The 19,278-nt window shown below is 40.9% G+C and overlaps 1 protein-coding gene across 5 annotated transcripts in view; it reads right to left on the bottom strand.

Moving 5' to 3' along the window:
* Positions 1–1,547: 1,547 nt before the first annotated feature.
* ERCC6L2 (ERCC excision repair 6 like 2) overlaps positions 1,548–19,278 on the bottom strand; it is a 159,956-nt gene continuing 142,225 nt past the window's right edge. For all 5 annotated transcript variants that reach the window (XM_027614939.2, XM_027614942.2, XM_027614941.2 and 2 more), the window contains 2 exons: positions 13,460–13,641; positions 1,548–7,119 (listed from right to left, as the gene is read on the bottom strand). In XM_027614939.2, the coding sequence (XP_027470740.2) occupies positions 6,147–7,119; positions 13,460–13,641 (1,155 nt within the window). In that variant the 3' untranslated portion in view covers positions 1,548–6,146. The remainder of the gene's footprint in view (positions 7,120–13,459; positions 13,642–19,278) is intronic.

Raw genomic sequence — 19,278 nt, forward strand, 5'->3', positions numbered from 1 at the left:
CGGGGTTGCTAGTGACGGTTCTCAGTGACCGCGGTGGCCTCCTGGAAACTGCAGACGAACTTTATTTGAAGCCATTTCTACCCACCTGCACCCTCTAATATTTGCCTGCGGGGGGGAGGGGAAGGCGGGACCCCAGCGAGGCGGCTTCCCGGACGGCGGCGCAGGCCGAGCGGGCAGAGGCGAGCGCACGCTCCTCGCCTGGGGCCGGGTCCCGCGGGCAGGGCAGCGGCACAGCGCGGGCCCCGGGGCCGACACCGCCCCGTCGTCACAGGCGCGCGGGGCAAGGCCAAACAGCCTCTCCTTGCCCCGACTGCGGCGGTTCCCTGGGGCCGGGCTCCCGACTTGCAGTAACCCCACCTGACTCTGTCTCGCTCTCCTTTGGCACTTAGGTCTCCCGCCGCCTTTGTTTATCTTGGAGGTTAGAGTAATTGTCAGAAGCGTTTTTGTATTTGGCCGGTCCCAAACTCAAACTTCTCTACAAGGCCAACATGCCTTGTCATTTGGGGTTTTAAAGGCTGAGGAAGACTGGAGGAAGCGTTGTTCTGGCCTTCCCATTCTTTCAGGCCTGGCCACTGGCCCCATCCCCAGAATTTGGGGTGGCCTTTCCTGATCACTCATCCCAAACCATGTTTCTTCGCTTTTGGACTCTGGAAGCCATCCTGTTCCACCGCTCAGCACACGTTTTGTCCTTGGATTCCTTGGTGGTGTCCTGTGCTCTCACACCCTCCTAGGGGACGCTTCAAGCTTCCTGAGATCCACTTGTCCGCCCCAGCATGCCCGAGCACACTGCTGTGCCCTAAGCTGTCTTTGAGGAGCTGTTGCGCTTTTCAGGGCAATGTGGCAGCTCTGGGCCACGTCAGGGGTGCATGATGGCACCCTCGCCGGAGCTCCACACACTGGCTGGGTTTGCCTTCTCCCCGCAGGTCAGGGAACTGCTGCCCCCCAGATGACTTGCCGGGTGCCCTGGCTTCAAGGGTCCTGGGGATGACATTCAGCGCTCCTCCCACGTCACTCAGCCTGCTAAGCTTTGCTGATGGCTGCCCCCCCCCACCTCCCCCGTGGAGGGGGAGGTCGGGCGAATCAGGTAGTGAAGAGGTCTGAGTAGGACGAGGCGTTTGGGGAGAGCAGGGAGAGCTGAGTGCGGGAAGCTGTGAGGTGGATGGACGCGGCCCTGAGGGCTCTGGGGCACCGGTGAGCAGGACGCTTGGGCGGAGGGGGCGGACTTGAGAGTCGGGGCTGCCCTGAAAGGAACTTGGGGCTCTGCCAGGCAGCGCTGAAGGGAGGCTCCTGAAGGCAGTGGCAGAGAGGGCAGTGAGTCCTGGCTGGGCAGAGAGAGGGGTGGGCTGTTCGCAGCACAGGGAAGGCACTAGCGGGTGGCTGGCGGGGGGAGTGGTGCAGAGCGGGCATAATCTGAGCATGTGAAATCAGTTCTCATGGAGCTCACGCTGGCATTTATGTTTCGAAAAATGACAATCTTTTTTTTTTTTAAGATTTTATTTATTTATTTGACAGAGACAGAGATAGTGAGAGCAGGAACACAAGCAGGGGGAGTGGGAGAGGGAGAGCAGGCCTCCCGCCGAGGAGGGAGCGTGATGTGGGGCTCGATCCCAGGACCCTGGGATCATGACCTGAGCCGAAGGCAGACGCTTAACGACTGAGCCACTCGGGCGCCCTACAATCTCTTCTTGTTCTTATCAATGCTTTTATAATAGTTTTAGGAAGGTAAAAAATACGTGCATTAGCTACTATGAGCCTTCTTTTGAAGTCTTCCAGTCCAGAAGCATGTCTCACTTTACAAAAAAGTGAAAAAATCAGTTAAAAGATACATGTGGGGTGAGGGGGGACTAATTCATATTTTAATTTGACAAGATGACTCACTAGAATTTCCTTAGAGACACATAAGACATTCAGAGATGCACACTTTCTCCCTTGTTTACATAAGCTAAAACAGTATAAAGTGAGTTACAGTGATTTCTTTCAACAAGACGGAGGGGGCCCATTTAGCTAACCAAAAAGACATCTGTAGAAAGAGGCATTTTTTTATATAAAGAATTTTAAAACCTATTTTATTTATTTGAGAGAGAGGGTGCGAGCGAGCATGGGGCAGGGGAGGAGCAGAGGGTGAGGGAGAGGAAGAGAGAGAGAAGCAGACTCCCTGCTGAGCACAGAGCTATGTCCCAGGCTGGATGCCAGGACCCTGAGATCATGACCTGAACCGAAGGCAGACACTTAACTGACTGGGCCACCCAGGTGCCCCAAAAGAGGCATTCTTGGTTCTTAACCATGACAGAAAGCAGTACAAACCCAAGAGTCACTTGGGCATTATCTGTGTCAGTGACAGAAAGGCATCCTCCTACTCATATAATTAAGACTAAATTTGGAAATTTAGGGGATAAATATAACCACTGCCATTTGTTAACCTGCAGCAAAGCAAATAAAGTACATATTGACCAAGTTGAAACATAATGCTAATGACAACTTTGGGGCTCCAGGATGAGCTTGTCCACAAGCGAAGGGGCTCACTGATGTGGAGAGAATGTCCTGCCCAGCGATGACGGTTTCAGACAAAATATTAGCACATCATATCATAGTGTGAAACTTATAAAAATAGGTGCTTGTGCTGACCCCTCGACCGCCTGAAAGCGTCCGCAGGTGGTTCTGACTTGCCACTTCAGGGCTTCCCTCCAGAGTAAGGGTCAATCTGAGTCTTTCCCCAAAGGGCTGTTTTCGCTTAAAACTCTGTAAGACCTTGTGAGGCAAGGCAGCCCTCCTGTTGTTGCCCATTAACAGAGAAAGAGTGTGAGATTCCTCCCACCTGGCACAAACACCACGTGGAGCCAGCACTGAATGGGGGTGGGGGTGTGGGGTTGGGGGTAGCACGCAAAGCTGTCCCCCAAGGCAAATGCAGTGTCGCCAGTCACAAGATGTGTTCCTGAACTTCCGAGTCTTCCCTTTAACACCCTCAGAAGCACTAGGTGGAGGATGCTTTGCAAGAGCAGGTGGGGATGGAACTGGGGAACAAGATTACATTGATGACGACCTGATGAGAATTAGGTGAGGAGCTAACGTGCTCTGCACTCTGGGCTCTGTGAAGGCAGGTCCATCTTACAGGATCATATAGGTTCAGTGACATCCTTGGTGGGTCCTAGACCCACTGTTAACTGGATTTATGACATAGTGGCCATGGAGGGAGCCATTCGTGAACTTGGAGGCAGGCAGCGATTCCATTCTTAGGGATTTTATAGACTAGTAAATGTCAAATAAAACTTTTGGGAACTGACATATGGTTATCAACTTATATCAAGTAAGGACAATGAAAAAGACTAAAAACTACAATCTATCATTTCATGCAAAGAGGACAATTTTAATATAAGGAAGGATAACTTCAGAATTTAAAAACTGCCCACATTGGGCTTTTAAAACCTTTGAACTATACTGTCCTTGGCTTTCTCATTTTCTGTTGACTGTCAGAAAATTTATCACCAACTCCTCTCTGCAAACCAAGGTTCCTTTGCCTTGACCATATAGGGGCAGCCACACGACTTGCAGGTGATGTTAATTTACTCTAGTTTCAGGGCTTTAAGGGAACCCCAGGGAATTCAAGTGCAAAAGCCTCTCAGTATTTTGCCTCAGTTTCCAATATTATAACTGTGTGTTGAGTGCTTTAAAGACAGGTGAACAAGACAGACTGTGGCAAACAGAATCTTGGAAACCTGAAGTTGGAAGGTTTTTTAGCAGTGATATCATCCCTGTGGTTTTTCACACTAGTGCCCCATGGAGCCACGGCGGTGCTGCTGGAACCAGCAGACCTCCATTTGTAATTATTTTCGACAACTGATCTTCTAATTAAGATAGAGTTCAGTTGCTTTAAAAAAAATGCTTGAACACCAGTGATCACATCCATCTCAAATTTAAAGGGGGTAACAGGCTGAAAGAAGCCTTGGGATTTGCCTGGGGCCACCTATTTATCTGGAAGACCGTGGTGGGGTGGGCTAGGCAGGATTCTCATTGTCAGCCCTTCATAGTGTCCGTTCCCAGATTCATCAATGGCTGATCCAACTCTTCCCACTGCTCCGGTGCAGAGCAAGTCGACCCTTACGGCTTCCCTCTGGGAACTTTCCGACTGGCTCCTTTCCGTACTGGACCCTGTACTCTGCTTGACACGCTGCTCCCGCATGATAATAATGACAGTTTCACTGGCAACTGCTGAAAACTAGTTTTTAAACTCCAGGTCTGTAATTTTTGCTTCCACTTTGACTTTCACTGATAAAAATCTCTTTAATAGTATTTCATTATATTGTATGAATATCATTTTATGATTCAAAGGTCATATCTGTATTAAAAATTTTAAAGTTATTTTATTTTATGAAAGACCCACTTTTACTAAAATGACTGAACTCTTCCATCTGCTATGTAAACTGAGATGAAGGGGTGTCTACTTGCTTATCGGGCTCCTCCTACAGCTAGGCCAGAGCAGGCTAACAACATTTATATGTCTACCACAGATACACGACACATTGATTTTGTAGCAAGCACCTCCATGGTGAAACTCAGCATCTGGTAGGTTTGGATACAACTCAGCTGAAAATAGCCAAAAAAAAAAAAAAAAAGAGAGAGAGAGAGAGACTAGTTCCATATAATCTAAAACAATGATTTGCAAACTGTGATTTCCAATCATTAATGGGCCATAAAATCAATTTAGTGGGTTATGAGAGCATGAAAAAACACATAGACATAAGAGCCAAAACTGCAACAGAAAAGGAGATATCAAAGGACACTACATGCCTTATGGGTAAATATTATTTCATAAACATTTTGTTTCAATCTGTATTAACACATACGTACTGGCTCATGATATAAAATAGATTTCACAGAGAAAATCGTATTTGGTCACTCAGTCCCTTGAGAAACGATTTCTTTGTTTCTTTGTTTTTGTTTGCTTTTTCCATCTCCCACATGGCTCCCCACTGCAATGGCGGGTACTCTGGAGGCCCTGCCCCCTCAACACAACAACAGTCTACAGCGCTCTGAGCATCAGCACTTCCTGGGGCACTGCCATTTCCTATTTTTCTTCCTGCCCTAGCTCCGGGAGCTCAACCCAGGGACAGCTGCCACAGTGCATCTGAATGTGGGTCAGTAGAAGCCTCAGTCCCTGCTACCAAGTGCCAGGCATGACCCGCTGGCCTTTACAGCCAGGACGCTTCACAGATGCGGTCTCCTGTCCTTTACCCAGAGCAGTACCTCACCTGCACATCTTGAGCCACTGGCGCGGGATACACAGGGACCGAGTGAATGTTTCCACAGAAATGAATTCAACAATAAGCACATTCCATTGATTATAAACCACATACATTAAATTCAACAAAATAGAACAGTTTTAAATAAAATGTTTCTTCATTTCTCCATACTTCATACAAAAGTACGACACACAGCTTAATCTGTACTGACTAAATCTTAACTGTTGTACAACAAGTGGAGGAGAGGCATTGCGTTCTGTGGCTATCGGCAGTAGTTCGATCACTTGGGTGTCATACCTCATATAGTACAGTTATACAACATTAACCCTTTGATTTTCAGCAGTGATAAACTTATTATTTTAACACATCATATATTCAGTACTAGGTATTACTTTCTCTGACATAATTTAGTAATAATGCATGATACTTTGGGAAAAGGAAAACAGTTAATTTTCTAAATGCTAGTAAGAAAGAAACACATCAATGTACCGTAATTTGACCTGTGACTTAATAGAATCTGGGAAAGTAAACCAAAGCCTTTTTAATCTGGAAGGACACAAATGTTGCTTGAGTTCAAAGCCTTCATCTTTCATATTAGGAAATATCTGTACACCAAAGTAAGTGACTTATCTACTGGCACATAATTACACAGTAAGGGAGATGTCCCAGGTCTCCTGATAACAAATCTAGACCTTTTTCTATTTCATAAAGATGATGATACTATAATACAATCATATTTTTAAAAGATCAAATCAGATATCAAGGAAAAACCTTTTAGGCTAAAACAACCCCACAGCAAGAATTTAATAAAAACTGTGTTCAAAGTAACATACTTAGTGTGGAACACGGTGTTGTAAACATGGGTGGCAGAAATTCACTGGTTATAGTAACTCATTGTATGTTTACGCATTACTTTTGCACATTAGTTGTGTTTTCATCTGTATCACTTGAGCTAAATTTTTTCCACAAAAATTTCTCATTTGATTTCCAAAGTGAAGTTTCCAGCTCCTCTTTCCTTTTGGAGGAGGCAGCAAGGGGCACTTTTTCACACAGAGTCTCTATCACTGCCAAGTCGGTGAGTTTGCTAAGACTGTCGTCGTTCTGTTCATTCAAGATGTCCCAGAAATCTTTTGGTCTCTGTTTTGCTTTTTCCATGGGCCCTGAAAGAACTTTCTTTGGCAGTTGTGTGGTACTGTTCCCATGACTTCTAAAGAGGTCATCAAGAATAGATGTGTCACCAAGTAAGCCAACCACAGAAGTGTTGCCTAACTCTGGATTTTTTATCTTTCTGTTTTCCACTTTGAAAAGTGGTTCATTTCTTGAAATGCCTGTTCTTCTTAGGTCTTGTTGGTCTTTCATGGTATATTCTAATTTCTCTAACTCATATACTTCAGACTTAGTGTTCAGGAAGCAGGATGCCACAGTGTCTTTGGAGGCTTGGCTGTTTTTCCCATTGTCAGTCTCTTGGGTAGAGCTTATAGGTGATTCGTTAGTTTCTCCATCATTAGAAGGCACCTCTCCTCTATGGAAACTGTGATTTTGAAACTTAATAGATTTTTCTTTATATATTTTTGGGCTATAAATTTGAGAAACTTTTTTGGGAGAATTTTTAAATGACAAAGTTTCAGAATCTGACGGCCTTTCTTTTATAAGAGATTCTCTTTTTTCAGACTTATTCCTAACTCTCTCTCTTTTCTGAGGGGAAGATTTAATGAATTCTGCAGCAGAATCCACAAAAAATTCTTTTACCTCTGGATACTGAGAAGCATAAAAGTCTTTTAGCATTTTCTGTCGTTCTTCTGATGTGGCCTTAGTTATATGTTCAGCAAATTCCTTTACAGAAGGCAAGTTAAAATAAGAAGCCATTTCTTCAAATTGTTTTCTGAAGAGTTAATGAACAAAAGCAGTGGTTATTTTTATTATATTTTATTTTTAAAGAACTCATCAGTGATATTTAAAGAGACAAAGCAATGTATATTTGACCCTTGAACAACAAGGGTGTTAGGTTTCCCCATGCAGTCAAATATACAAGTATAACTTGACTGTCCCCAAAATTAGCCTACTGTTGACTGGAAACCTTACCAATAACATAAAACAGTCAATTAACACATATTTTGTATGTTATGTGCGTTATATATAATGTGCTGTATTATGTGCTATATTCGTACAATAAAGTAAGCTAGAGAAAAGGAAAATGTTATTAAGAAAATCATAAAGAAGAGAAAATACATTTATAGTACTGTATTTACCAAAAAAAATCTGCCTATAAGTGAATTCCACACTGTTCAAACCTGTGTCATTCAAGGGTCAACTGTAATTTTGTTCATTTAGTATATATTAGCTTAATTCCATAATGAAAATGCATTTTATACTAGCAGGGTATGACCTCTTTCCTCATGCTACTGAAAAAGACTTTTAGCTCATGAAATCACCAGCTTTTTAAGTTATTCTGATTTATACTATTAGGTATTTCCTGGGAATTGTGGGATCCCAGCATGCTACTCCTCCAGTCAGCCAATTTATGACTGACATGAGAATCATAATTTATATAATCTGTATTTGAAAATCTATATTGCATTTAAATCCTACAATTGTCAAAGAAAGGTCATAATGAATGGAAGAGAGAAAATTCTGAAAAATAAAGGGATTTTTTTTTCTTCTCTCTCCTTTTTTCCCTTCTTCCACAAATACAACATTGAAATTTCACACAGCTTTATGATGATCCTAAAGGAAAATTCTAAACCTAGATAAACCTAGATTCTTTCTTCTCCCAGCTGGTCCAACTTGGGTATAGACAGTTAAACTAAGAAGTTGAGATGCTTAAAGCAGTGAGTTTCACTCTTAGTATAAGATACTAATAAAAACTATTATATGCATGTGTGAGGAAACAGGCCTTCCAGAACCCTTGTAACACAAAGGCAGAAAGAAAGATTGTTTCAGAACCCTAGACACCAGACTCTGCTCCTTTCCCCAGATGAGGGTGCTGTGGACTGAACTGTGTCCCCCTCAAATTCATATGTTGAAGCCCTAATCCTCAGTGTGACTATATTTGGAGATAGGGCCTTTAGAGAGTAATTAAGGTTAAATGAGGTCATAAGAAGCCACCAGAGAGATCTTTCTCCACACGTGAGGACATGGTGAGAAGGTCACCATCTGCAAGGAGGAGAGCCCTCAACAGAAGCCAAATCAGCTGGTACCCTGATCCTGAACTTCCCAGACTCTAGAACTGTGAAAAATAACTTTCTGTTGTTTAAGCCTCAGTGTGTGGGGTATTTCGTTAGGGGAGACAGAGTAGATTAAGACAGAGGGTATTGCTTTGCTGATGCTGAGTTTGGGCCATGAATCAGGAGAGCTCAATGTTCCCAAAAATTCTTTCAAACAAAAGCCAAAGATGGTGTAGCACATGATTAAAAGTCCCAAAGTTTTAGAATTATATTTATATTTTATATAATATTTCCTTAAAACAGTCATTTATGAATTCAACAAATATTTATAGACCCTCTATGTGCTAGGCACCGGGAACAGCCCTACTACCATATTCTTCAAGGAGTTTATAGTCGAGCTGGGGGAGACAGATGCATGAAAATCAAACCAGAAGAGAGTGATAAATCCCACTACAGATGTAAATACAAGGCCCTGTGGGTGCCCACAGAAGGGGTACCTAAGCCAGTGATGGGTCATGGGTAAGGTAGCAGGACAGGCTTCTCTGGTGTCACCAGTCAGATAAGGATGAGTGAGGATCACCAGTCAGATAAGGATGAGTGAGGAAACGTTCCAGGGAGAGGGGAAACACGCACAGGCCCACTTCTGAGAGGACCTGGCGTACAGAGGGGCAGGAGAAACGGCCAGGGAAGAGGCTGAAAATCATGAGGGGTCTGGGTCTGTATGCCAATTTCAGAAGTTTGAATTTTCTCCTGCACACAACAGAGAATCCTGAAGGGAAAATGATAATTTATTTGTAATGTATGTAAGTAGGAGCTCTAAAGCCACTATTATTTTTGCTGCTCAGGCCAGGTTATATAAAGTTTGTGTTTCCTGTGATTTTAGCAGCAATCCATCCCGCATGCTCAGGACTTTCTTTCGTGGCTCCAGATGAGTATGCTGGCTTCTAGTCCACACCACACTGGTCCTATTAACTGTTCCAAGTCCAGATATCATCTATGCCTGATCAACAGCCACTCTTACTGCCAACAGAATATTTAATAACACAAATACAAGCTTCCAAATTTCTGTCCTGGAAATTGCCAATGTTCTTGTTGGAAAGCAACAAGCACGTTCTTAAAAGGTTCCAGTGTTCACTTCATATGAAGTAATGAGGTATTATTATTTTGTTTATTAATCATCTCCAAATCCATTTTCATGGCCTTTCTAATAAATATTTGTGCTGTGAAGATTAAATTAATGGCAAAGGTACAGGCTGATGTCTTTTTATTTATCCAAGACTTGGTGGTATCTCAGCAGCTGCCAAAGTACTTTCACCTTTATTGTGCTGACCTCACTCACAATCCTAGGATTCTGTCACTTCTGGGAGGAGACCTATTTCTGACCCTGTGTTATGTCAGTAATATGCAAGTAAATTAGGCTGTGCGATGTCCCTTCACAAGATGAATTACGATTATAATTCATTTTATTTTTGCCTTCTAACTGGCTTTCATAATTCTTGGTGTTTAAAAGAATTTTCTCTAAGTATTTAAGGAAGTGCAAGGTACAATCAGGAGGTATAAGCTAGCCACTTTGTAAGGACAATTTAGTAAATGAGAGTAGACACTCATGAGCCACTATAGAGAAAAAAAAAAAAAGAAAACCAAAGATAGGTATCCAGAGTAGTTGTCTGCCATGGATGTAATTCACGTTCTCTCCCCTGTTCTTGAGGAACTGAGGGAAAGGGGTAGAACACAGCTAAACCATCTTCTCTTTCCCTGAGCTTTCTGAAGTGAAGGGGGACAGAAACTTCGTTCCAGTGCCCCGAGGGCTACAGCTGGTACAGAGCCGTGATTCTCATAAAGGTGGATGGTTAGCAGGAAAGACGTGTCAGCAGTTCTAACACTGTTCCCTGGCTCAGATGCTGGTCCGTTAGCCTTTCACTTAGCCTGAGGCATTTATTACCTAGGCTAGGTAGAGAAAGAAGGAAGAGAGGCCAAAACTAAGCATTGTTAATAGTTTTCTTTTTATATACAGTGCTAGAGGGGATAAGGACACTTGTGCTCCTCAAAAACCGGTAAAATGCATTATGGTCGGCCTCTGAGCAAAATAATTGCCCAAAGTAAATTGCCCCAAGTTTGCCCAGAATCATAGTTATAAGTCTGTTTAAGAGGAGATACACTGGAGTAATATGTGGGGTGTTCACCTTTCTGGGCAATGGTGCACAGCTAAGAGCCATACTCCAACCTACCACACCAGTACCCAAGGGCCGAGGAGCTGCCAAACCCTGAGGAAAGAATTTGGAACCCAGAGAGCCATCACCATTTGCCCACTGCCTGCTGAGCCTTCAGGGCCAATTCAACCCTGCCTCCCATCCCTGCCTACCTCAGCCACTACTCTCTTACCTGGAACCACTGGCCTCTCATCTCCTCCTACTCTCTTCATCCCCAATCTAATCCAATCCCTCACCTTTCCAGACCATTCTTTGGTGCCCCAGAACCAGGCTACAATCTACCAACTCCCCTGTTCTCCCCCTGGAATCATCCCTCTGTCCCCTCGTACCGCCTCTTCCCATGCAGCCCTTAAGCTAAGGCTCTTATACCTCATGCCCTAAATCTCAGGGTTCAGGGTTCACATTGCTGCTTCCAGACCATCATTTGCTTGGAGACTCCTTCCCCTTTTTGAGGTTTATGCTATCTTGCTAAACCATTCTCTCCCTCAACTTGTTAAGTGACCTCTTAATTGCTTCCTGCTAGTGACTGAACACCCGAGATTAATCCTGCTTCCTTTCCCATCTCCTGCCATCATTCTTGATAAAACCAATATCCATGTGGATGCCCCACTCAACTCCAACTCTGGCCCCACCAATTTCTTTACCACTCCTGACCCGAGAATCAACTGCATGTCAGGTCCCTATTCCCAAGACCATAGACTGCCACCATCATTACCATTAACTGCACAACCTGCAAATCCCTGAATTCAGGCACTTTATATACCAGCTCAACTGTTCAATTCCCCCATGACAACAATGCTGGAAGATACTTCTGACCTCATCAAGCCTCCCCTTGTTTAGCTTAGGTTCAATTTTGTAATTACTGCTTTACAAACATCCTTCAGCTTCCCTCCATTCTAACCCCTGAATAAACCCCAGCCATCTCTCTATTCTGTGTCTGTAACTGAGCAATTGAAGTGTACTGAACAAAGTCTGCACAACTGCATGGATGCTTCTACTGCAATTGCTCTCAAACAGGGACTTAACATGAGCCATGAATTCTAGTCTCACTAAGCTTGCTGTCCTACTTTATAAGTGATTTATTTCCTGGCTTTTCTCTCCTGAAATTTCTCTCCCTCTGAATTGATACTTTAATTCTCAATTAATTGAGGAAATAGCACCATATCAGTGCCCGTCTTCATCCCTTCATCTAGAAGGCTAGACCTTCTGCAGGGGCCTGGACCTCACCCTCTCCTGCCTCCAGGGCTTCTCTTAGAATGGCTCCGGCATGATCTCTTTTTCCCCTATTAGGCTTTTCTCTCAGCACACAAACAGGTTCTATTATCTTCCCAGCTTGAAAAAAACTTACCTTTGACTGATAATGTCCTCCAGTTCCTGTTCCTTTTTACTCTCCAAGAGCTGTCACAGGGTCTGCCCATCCCCTGCTTGCCCACCTCACCCTGGCGTCTGCCCAAAGATTTGCAGACAGCTCCCATCAAGGCAGCCACTGAGTTCTCTGCTGCCGGTTCCAGGAGGTACCTTCCCACTTCATCTGATTCTGGTTCTCAGAAGCATTTCATAAAGTGAAGTGCTCCCTCCTTTTTGAAACTTCACTCCTCTTGGATTTCAGGACCTTATACTGTGCCTCCTACCCAGCGGGCCACTGTCACCTAAAGGCTCAGTCTTGGGGCTTCTCCTCTTCTCTCTGTGCCGGGCTCCTAGGCTGTTCACACAATCCGTGGCTCTAAAGTCACTTATAATCTTGATGCCAATGACTTCCACATTTAGATCTCTAGCCCCCAAACCCCAGAGTAGCATATCCATTGCCTATTTGGCATTTCCATAGAACCTCAAATTTAATATGAACAAAGGAGGACTCTTGATTTTTTTCACCCCAAACTCTTTTCTCTGTTCGTTTTCCCCATTTAGTCAACCCAGTCTGTTGTTCCAACAACCAGTCCAGCACCAAACTGAAGTCATCCACTTCACTGTCTCCATGGCAACCACTCTATTGCTAACCACCATCAACTAGTTCCTTATGGTCTCCCCTAGTCTGCCCTTTTCCACACAGAACCTCGAACAATCTTTTAGAAACATACATCAGATCATATTCATGCTTCAACAGCTTTTGGCTGCACTTGGAATAAAATCCAAACTCTTGGTGCGGACAAGAGTCCGCTGACAGGGCTTTGCTTGCTCCAGCCCCATCTATGTCTTGGCCTTCATCTTATGGCTGCCCACTTGGTTTATCATGTACTAAGTACACGAGTTTTCTCTCGGTTCCTCAAACACACCAACCTCTTCCCTCCTCAGGCATGTTCTTACTCTAGTTCTTTGCCTGGTTATCCCTCAGGTCTCAGATGTCAACTGTGTCATGAGGTCTTCCCTGAATACCTAACAGAACGCTATCTGCACCTCCTCCAGATCCCATTAATCTCTATCAAGGAGGCCTGCCCACTTCTTTCTTTTATCATTTTATAATTATTTATAAGTTTTTTTTTTCTTTTGAAAATTCTTATGGTTTAATGCCAACTCCCACTGTGCTATAAGCTCTATGTCCTTTTTTACATTATATGTTCAGCACTCAGCACAATGTCTGAGTACATATTAGGTACTCAGTACATATTCAGTGAATGAATATAATGCACTTAAGTATTTCATGTATCCATATAAAATGGATCTAAAATGATTTTTTATCAATTCAGGGATTAGCTTTCTAAAAACATTTAAAATATCTGGAATTTATTGTTTAAAGTGTACAAATTTAGATGCCAGGTATGGTTAAGATTCAAATAATTTGTGTATTTTATTAAGTAGCTATATTTCTTTTGAGAATAATTCTTAAAGTCCAATATTGTTATAAACATACCTGCGGATTCCTTTTGGCGTTTCTCCAATTATGAATGTGGTCTGATCTGTACGGTAGACTTTTTTCTTCTTCTGGCTTACAGGGTGTGAAATGTAAAGGGGAAATGAAATGCTTCCTTCACTTAGCTGTTGACCTTTCTTTGTATGTGTCAGTGTATCTGTCTTCACTTTTTCTTTCTGTGTCTGAAAAGAGAAGGAAAGCAAAAACTAAGTCTGAAAAAAATAGTCATTTTTGGTTCAATGAGGAGATGGCCTTATTTTTTCCCCAAACTCTTTATAATCAAGTATATCATATTCTCCAACTGATAGCACTGTAAGAAATGTTAACCTAGATTTTTAAAAAGAAGATATAGGCAAAAATTACTTTTATATCTTTCTGACATATATAAAAGAAATGGCAATACTATGATGTGTCCATGGTGTCTATGGTTTAAGACATATGTTAAAGATATAGCTTTCTTAAAGATATAATAAAAGTAATAGCAATAAGATAATGCCTTCATTGTCAAGACTGATCGCATACTATATACATGCTGATATCCACAATACTAAGTGAGGATAAAAATTAATGATTATAAAAATAATGGCATAAAAATGAGATATTTAAAATTCTTAAATTCAGTAATTTCTCTCAATATTATTAATCAGATTTTCAGGTATTTAATTTTACATAAGCAGCCAAACTTTTAAAAAATAACTATCTTTATGTGACAATTAAATAAGAAACTATCTTCATAAATCCTACTTTTTAATCTCTACTGGATTGACAGGATATTCAGTGATTTTAAGATGCTAACTACAGTTGGTTGAAATTATAGATAAAATCATATTTATTTTACAGACTACATGGGTTGCTTGTTTAACATAAATTGTTAAAAACACTGGGTCAAGAAAAAAAATAATTTTAAATTGTATGGTTCCAATTTCCCTGGGAAGATGGTACAGTGAATATGTGCAAGTCCCAGCCCATTCCAAAAAGAGAAATGTTGTATACAATTTGACAACAACAACAGCAAAATTATATTTGAGCTCAGAAGTAAGAAAGGTAAATCAGTAGGTGTGAAAAAGCAAAGAATTAACATAGTGGTGAATGGGAGCTAATGCCTTAAGTTATAGTCTGCAGGACCCCATGTCCAGAGGGGAGAGGAAAATGACTGAACTCCCTGCATTAAAAACAAACCAACCAAAAACAAAGGAGGAGTTAAGAGGATACCCAGTTTGCAAATTAAAGCTAGAAAAGCCCAAATTGGGAACACAGGATAGAAGCAGGTTACCGTCCTACTCTAGATAAGAAGAATCACTGGTGAAATGTGGAATGCCCAGCCTGCGCCAGTTGTGGAATCTGATTTTGTAGCACCTGGGTGGTATGGAAAATCTAAGCTAAAAACCAACATAAAAACTGGCCCAGAATCACTGAAGACTATGGATCTCAATGAGGGATGAATATAAAAACATACCCTAGGAAGACTTCCATAATCCAGAGAATGCTTTTGATTCCAATGTGGAGGGAGGGGTGGGGAGGAGCTCAGGCAAAAATTATGAAGAACATATAAAACCCACCACCATGAAAATGGGCAGATGTAACAAGTGTGAGTGAGAATACACAATCAGAGGAATTTTAGATAATGAAGCAACCTGAGACTTTACATCATCAGCATGTCCAGAAAGGTAAAGGAAGGAATAGAATCTGCCAGCAAGAACTGGGTATTCTATAGACAGATCTGAAAAAGAACCAAACACAAACTCTAAAAAGGAAATATAGTTTTAAAATAAAAAACAGAGATAGGAACAAGCTCAAAATATGAGTTAAAGCAGCAGACTAAACAGCCCTCCAGTGATAGCTGAGAAAGTGGTAGAGTAAGAAGACATATCAAAATTTCTAAAATACTGGAAGAAAAGAATAGAGAAAACAGAAGAGATAATGCAAAGACATAATGTCAGGTAACTGAAGAAGGCATGAATCCTCAAAGCAAAAAAAGAGAGAGAATCTCTAGTGGGAAAAATAATAATAAATCTTGTACTTTGTTATATCACAGAGAATATCTTAAAAACTAGCTGGGAGATGGGCACCTGGGTGGCTCAGTCGTTAGGCATCTGCTTTCGGCTCAGGTCACGATCCCAGGGTCCTGGGATCAAGCCCCACATCAGGCTCCCTGCTCTGTGGGAAGCCTGCTTTCCCTCTCCCACTCCCCCTGCTTGTGTTCCTTCTCTCACTACCTCTCTCTCTCTCTCTGTCAAATAAATAAATAAAATCTTAAAAAAAAAAACTAGCAGGGAGGAAAAAAACAGATATCCCACAAAGAAAGGACAATCAACCTGAAGAAAGCCTTCTCATTAATACCACCACCACCAGAAGATAATTAGATAATACCTTCTATGTGCAGAGAGGAAAATACTATAAACTCAGTATTCTATACCCAGTTAAACTATCATTAAATAATTCTTTTTTCAGACATACAAAGACTGTAAGAGTGTACTAGATACAGATTCTTGCTGATGACATAATTATTTTTCTTTTTTAAGAGTTTGATGGGATTGAAATGGCACATATAAATGAATGTGGGTAGGGAATAGTTTTTCATTCCACAAATATTTACTGAGCACCTGTTATCTTCCTGTCACCAGACTATGCAGTTGAGAACAAAGATGTTTACATATACAAAGAGGCCTCAACCTTTAAGGGACTTAAAAGTGACAAGCCCATTTTTTTTTTTATTTTAAAGATGGAACATTTAGTTTTCTTTTAAAAAATAAATCATTCATCTCTTCAACTTATATTCAAGTTCATTTTATTGAAATAAACTGAATATAACACATATGACATAACTGTGTTCTTTCTCTCTCTCTCTCTCTCTCTTTCTTTCTTTCTCTCTCTCTCTTTCTGTAATCTCTATATCCAACATTGGTACCAAACTTATGACCCTGAGATCAAGAGTCACATGCTCTACCAACTGAGCCAGCCAGGCACCCTGTAACTGTATATTTTGTAGTAGCAAACCATTTCTAGTGAAAATAAATTGACTTCTTAAATATCTCTTGTGAACCAGATGGACAAACACAAAATGTTGAAAATACTTTACTTAAAGACATCATTTCTTGAATCTTAAAACATTAACAGGAAAATGCTGACCTTTATAAAGATAAATTTGAAAGAGATTTGATGCATTTATTTTACATCACAAGAAAACAGATGAATGTTGAAAGTTTCCAATAAAAAGGAACATCATCTTAGATGATCCCCAAGAAATAATGATCTATTATTGTAAGGAGAGTTGGGATGTTTACATGAAGATAAAGGGAATAAACAGAAAAAGAAGGAACTGGGCCAACCAAGAACACTCCATCCTCATATACTGCAATTTCTGAAGCCATAGAGAAATCATGCCAGACAAATGGCAATTTTCAATAATTTACATGATTACTCTGGGTCTTTCTGACCTTGGCAGGATTACAGAGTTCACATTTTGTGTGGATACATTTTTTTAAAGTCAGTTTTATAAATTCTTCAGGGAAATTCAGCTTTTCCAACAACAGGTATCAAACATGTGGATCTTTAATTTTTGCCAAATATTCCATATTTAAAAAACAGATTATGTTAGACAATCATAAAAAAGTAAAAACATTCTTTTCCCACATGAGCTCAATACCCTATTCTTTATTTAAAAAAAAAATCTAGGTTCAGATTTCCATTTTAGTAGAGTCCTTTGAAACTACTGAAACAAGGCTGTGAAACAAAATTTTATTAATTAACTTAATAAACATTTTGGTGGCCTTTTTATAAAGCTGGTTTCACTCTAGTAAAATAGTATCCTTTACATAGCTGATACAAGGAAAACAGTGCCAAAGTGCAGCTGCAATTGTAGTGATAGTTATAATTTATTATAAAGCAAAGTTCAAGGCCTATGGCCAAGATGAAAAGATTCCAGATTATGTGGACTGGACTCAAGCTCATTCATTACCACTATGTCAAAGCTGTGAAGTCATATGACACTGAGGCAACATGAAGAAGTAGCAACAGTAATAAAGGCTTGAGTAATGAAAAATTCAGTAAAATGAACTGGATTAGGAATTGAAAAGACAATACTATCCCTTCTTAACACTAGGAGAGAGGGTGAGGTTGCTTGCTAAAGAAAGCAAAACGAATCCACTCCTCTTTCCCCTAGAGAGTAGAATGGCCAACAACCGGAACACTATGTCTGTATTTAAAAAGAAATTTTGCAATCATGACATGAATACAGCAGAAATACCAGTTTCTGCAAAAGCCCCTAATTGTTCCTAATGTTTTCTTAAAAAGATTCTTTACAACTATCCATCAAGATTTGCCTTTAGGAAGTACTTCCATATTCTGTGATTCTGATGAAGCTTACTTTCATATGATAATTTATGATTATAATGATAAGGAATTATAAAGATAAGGACTTTGTACAGTATTTGTATAGTATAAGTATTTCTGCTAATAAGTATTTTAGAAAGCTTGACACTATTAGAATATAATTTATAACTTAGTATTGCTATATTCATGATTATTTGTTTAATTATTGGGGATTGTTAGGTGTTTCTACCGTAGTGTTTGTATGAAAAGTCAAATTCAATTTATGGAATTTTTATTAAAAACAAAACTTAGTGAGTGTAAGGAACGCAGTAATTGTTTCTAGGAAGTGTAAAAATGCAGTTAAAAATCCATTTGGATAATGAGATTAGATGAATGGAAATGGGGGGCTACTTAAAAAGGTGGATTTATCAGAGAATCCTGAAGTAATAATTTTAATGTATGTGCAGTAACGTGTCTTCCTTCTATGGACATATACATATTATATGAAGAAATCAGTTGATGCTGAGTGAAATAAGTCAGAGAAAGACATGTATCATATGACCTCACTGATATGAGGAATTCTTTTTTTTTTTTTATTTTACTGTGCTCTTTATTTTATTTTATTTTTTTTAATTTTTTATTGTTATGTTAATCACCATATATTACATAATTTGTTTTGGTGTACTGTTCCATGATTCATTGTTTGTTCATAACACCCAGTGCTCCATGCAGAATGTGCCCTCCTCAATACCCATCACCAGGCTAACCCATCCCCCCACCCTCCTCCCCTCCAGAAACCTCAGTTTGTTTTTCAGAGTCCATCATCTCTCCTGGTTCGTCTCCCCCTCTGACTTACTCCCCTTCATTCTTCCTCTCCTGCTATCTTCTTCTTTTTCTTTTTTCTTAAAATATGTTGCGTTATTTGTTTCAGAAGTACAGATCTGTGATTCAACAGTCTTACACAATTCACAGTGCTCACCGTAGCACATATCTTCCCCAATGTCCATCACCCAGCCACCCCATCCCTCCCACCCCCGACCACTCCAGCAACCCTCAGTTTGTTCCTGAGATTAAGAATTCCTCATATCAGTGAGGTTATATGATACATGTCTTTCTCTGATTGACTTATTTCACTAAGCATAACACCCTCCAGTTCCATCCACGTCGTTGCAAATGGCAAGATCTCATTCCTTTTGATGGCTGCATAATATTCCATTGTGTATATATACCACATCTTGATATGAGGAATTCTTAATCTCAGGAAACAAACTGAGTGTTACTGGAGTGGTTGGGGGTGGGAGGGATGGGGTGGCTGGGTGATAGACATTGGGGAGGGTATGTGCTACGGTGAGCGCTGTGAATTGTGCAAGACTGTTGAATCACAGATCTGTACTTCTGAAACAAATAACGCAACATATTTTAAGAAAAAAGAAAAAGAAGAAGATAGCAGGAGAGGAAGAATGAAGGGGGAGTAAGTCAGAGGGGGAGACGAACCATGAGAGATGATG

Source organism: Zalophus californianus, chromosome 13 (genome assembly GCF_009762305.2).
Source record: "Zalophus californianus isolate mZalCal1 chromosome 13, mZalCal1.pri.v2, whole genome shotgun sequence".
NCBI classification, from domain to species: Eukaryota; Metazoa; Chordata; class Mammalia; order Carnivora; family Otariidae; genus Zalophus; species Zalophus californianus.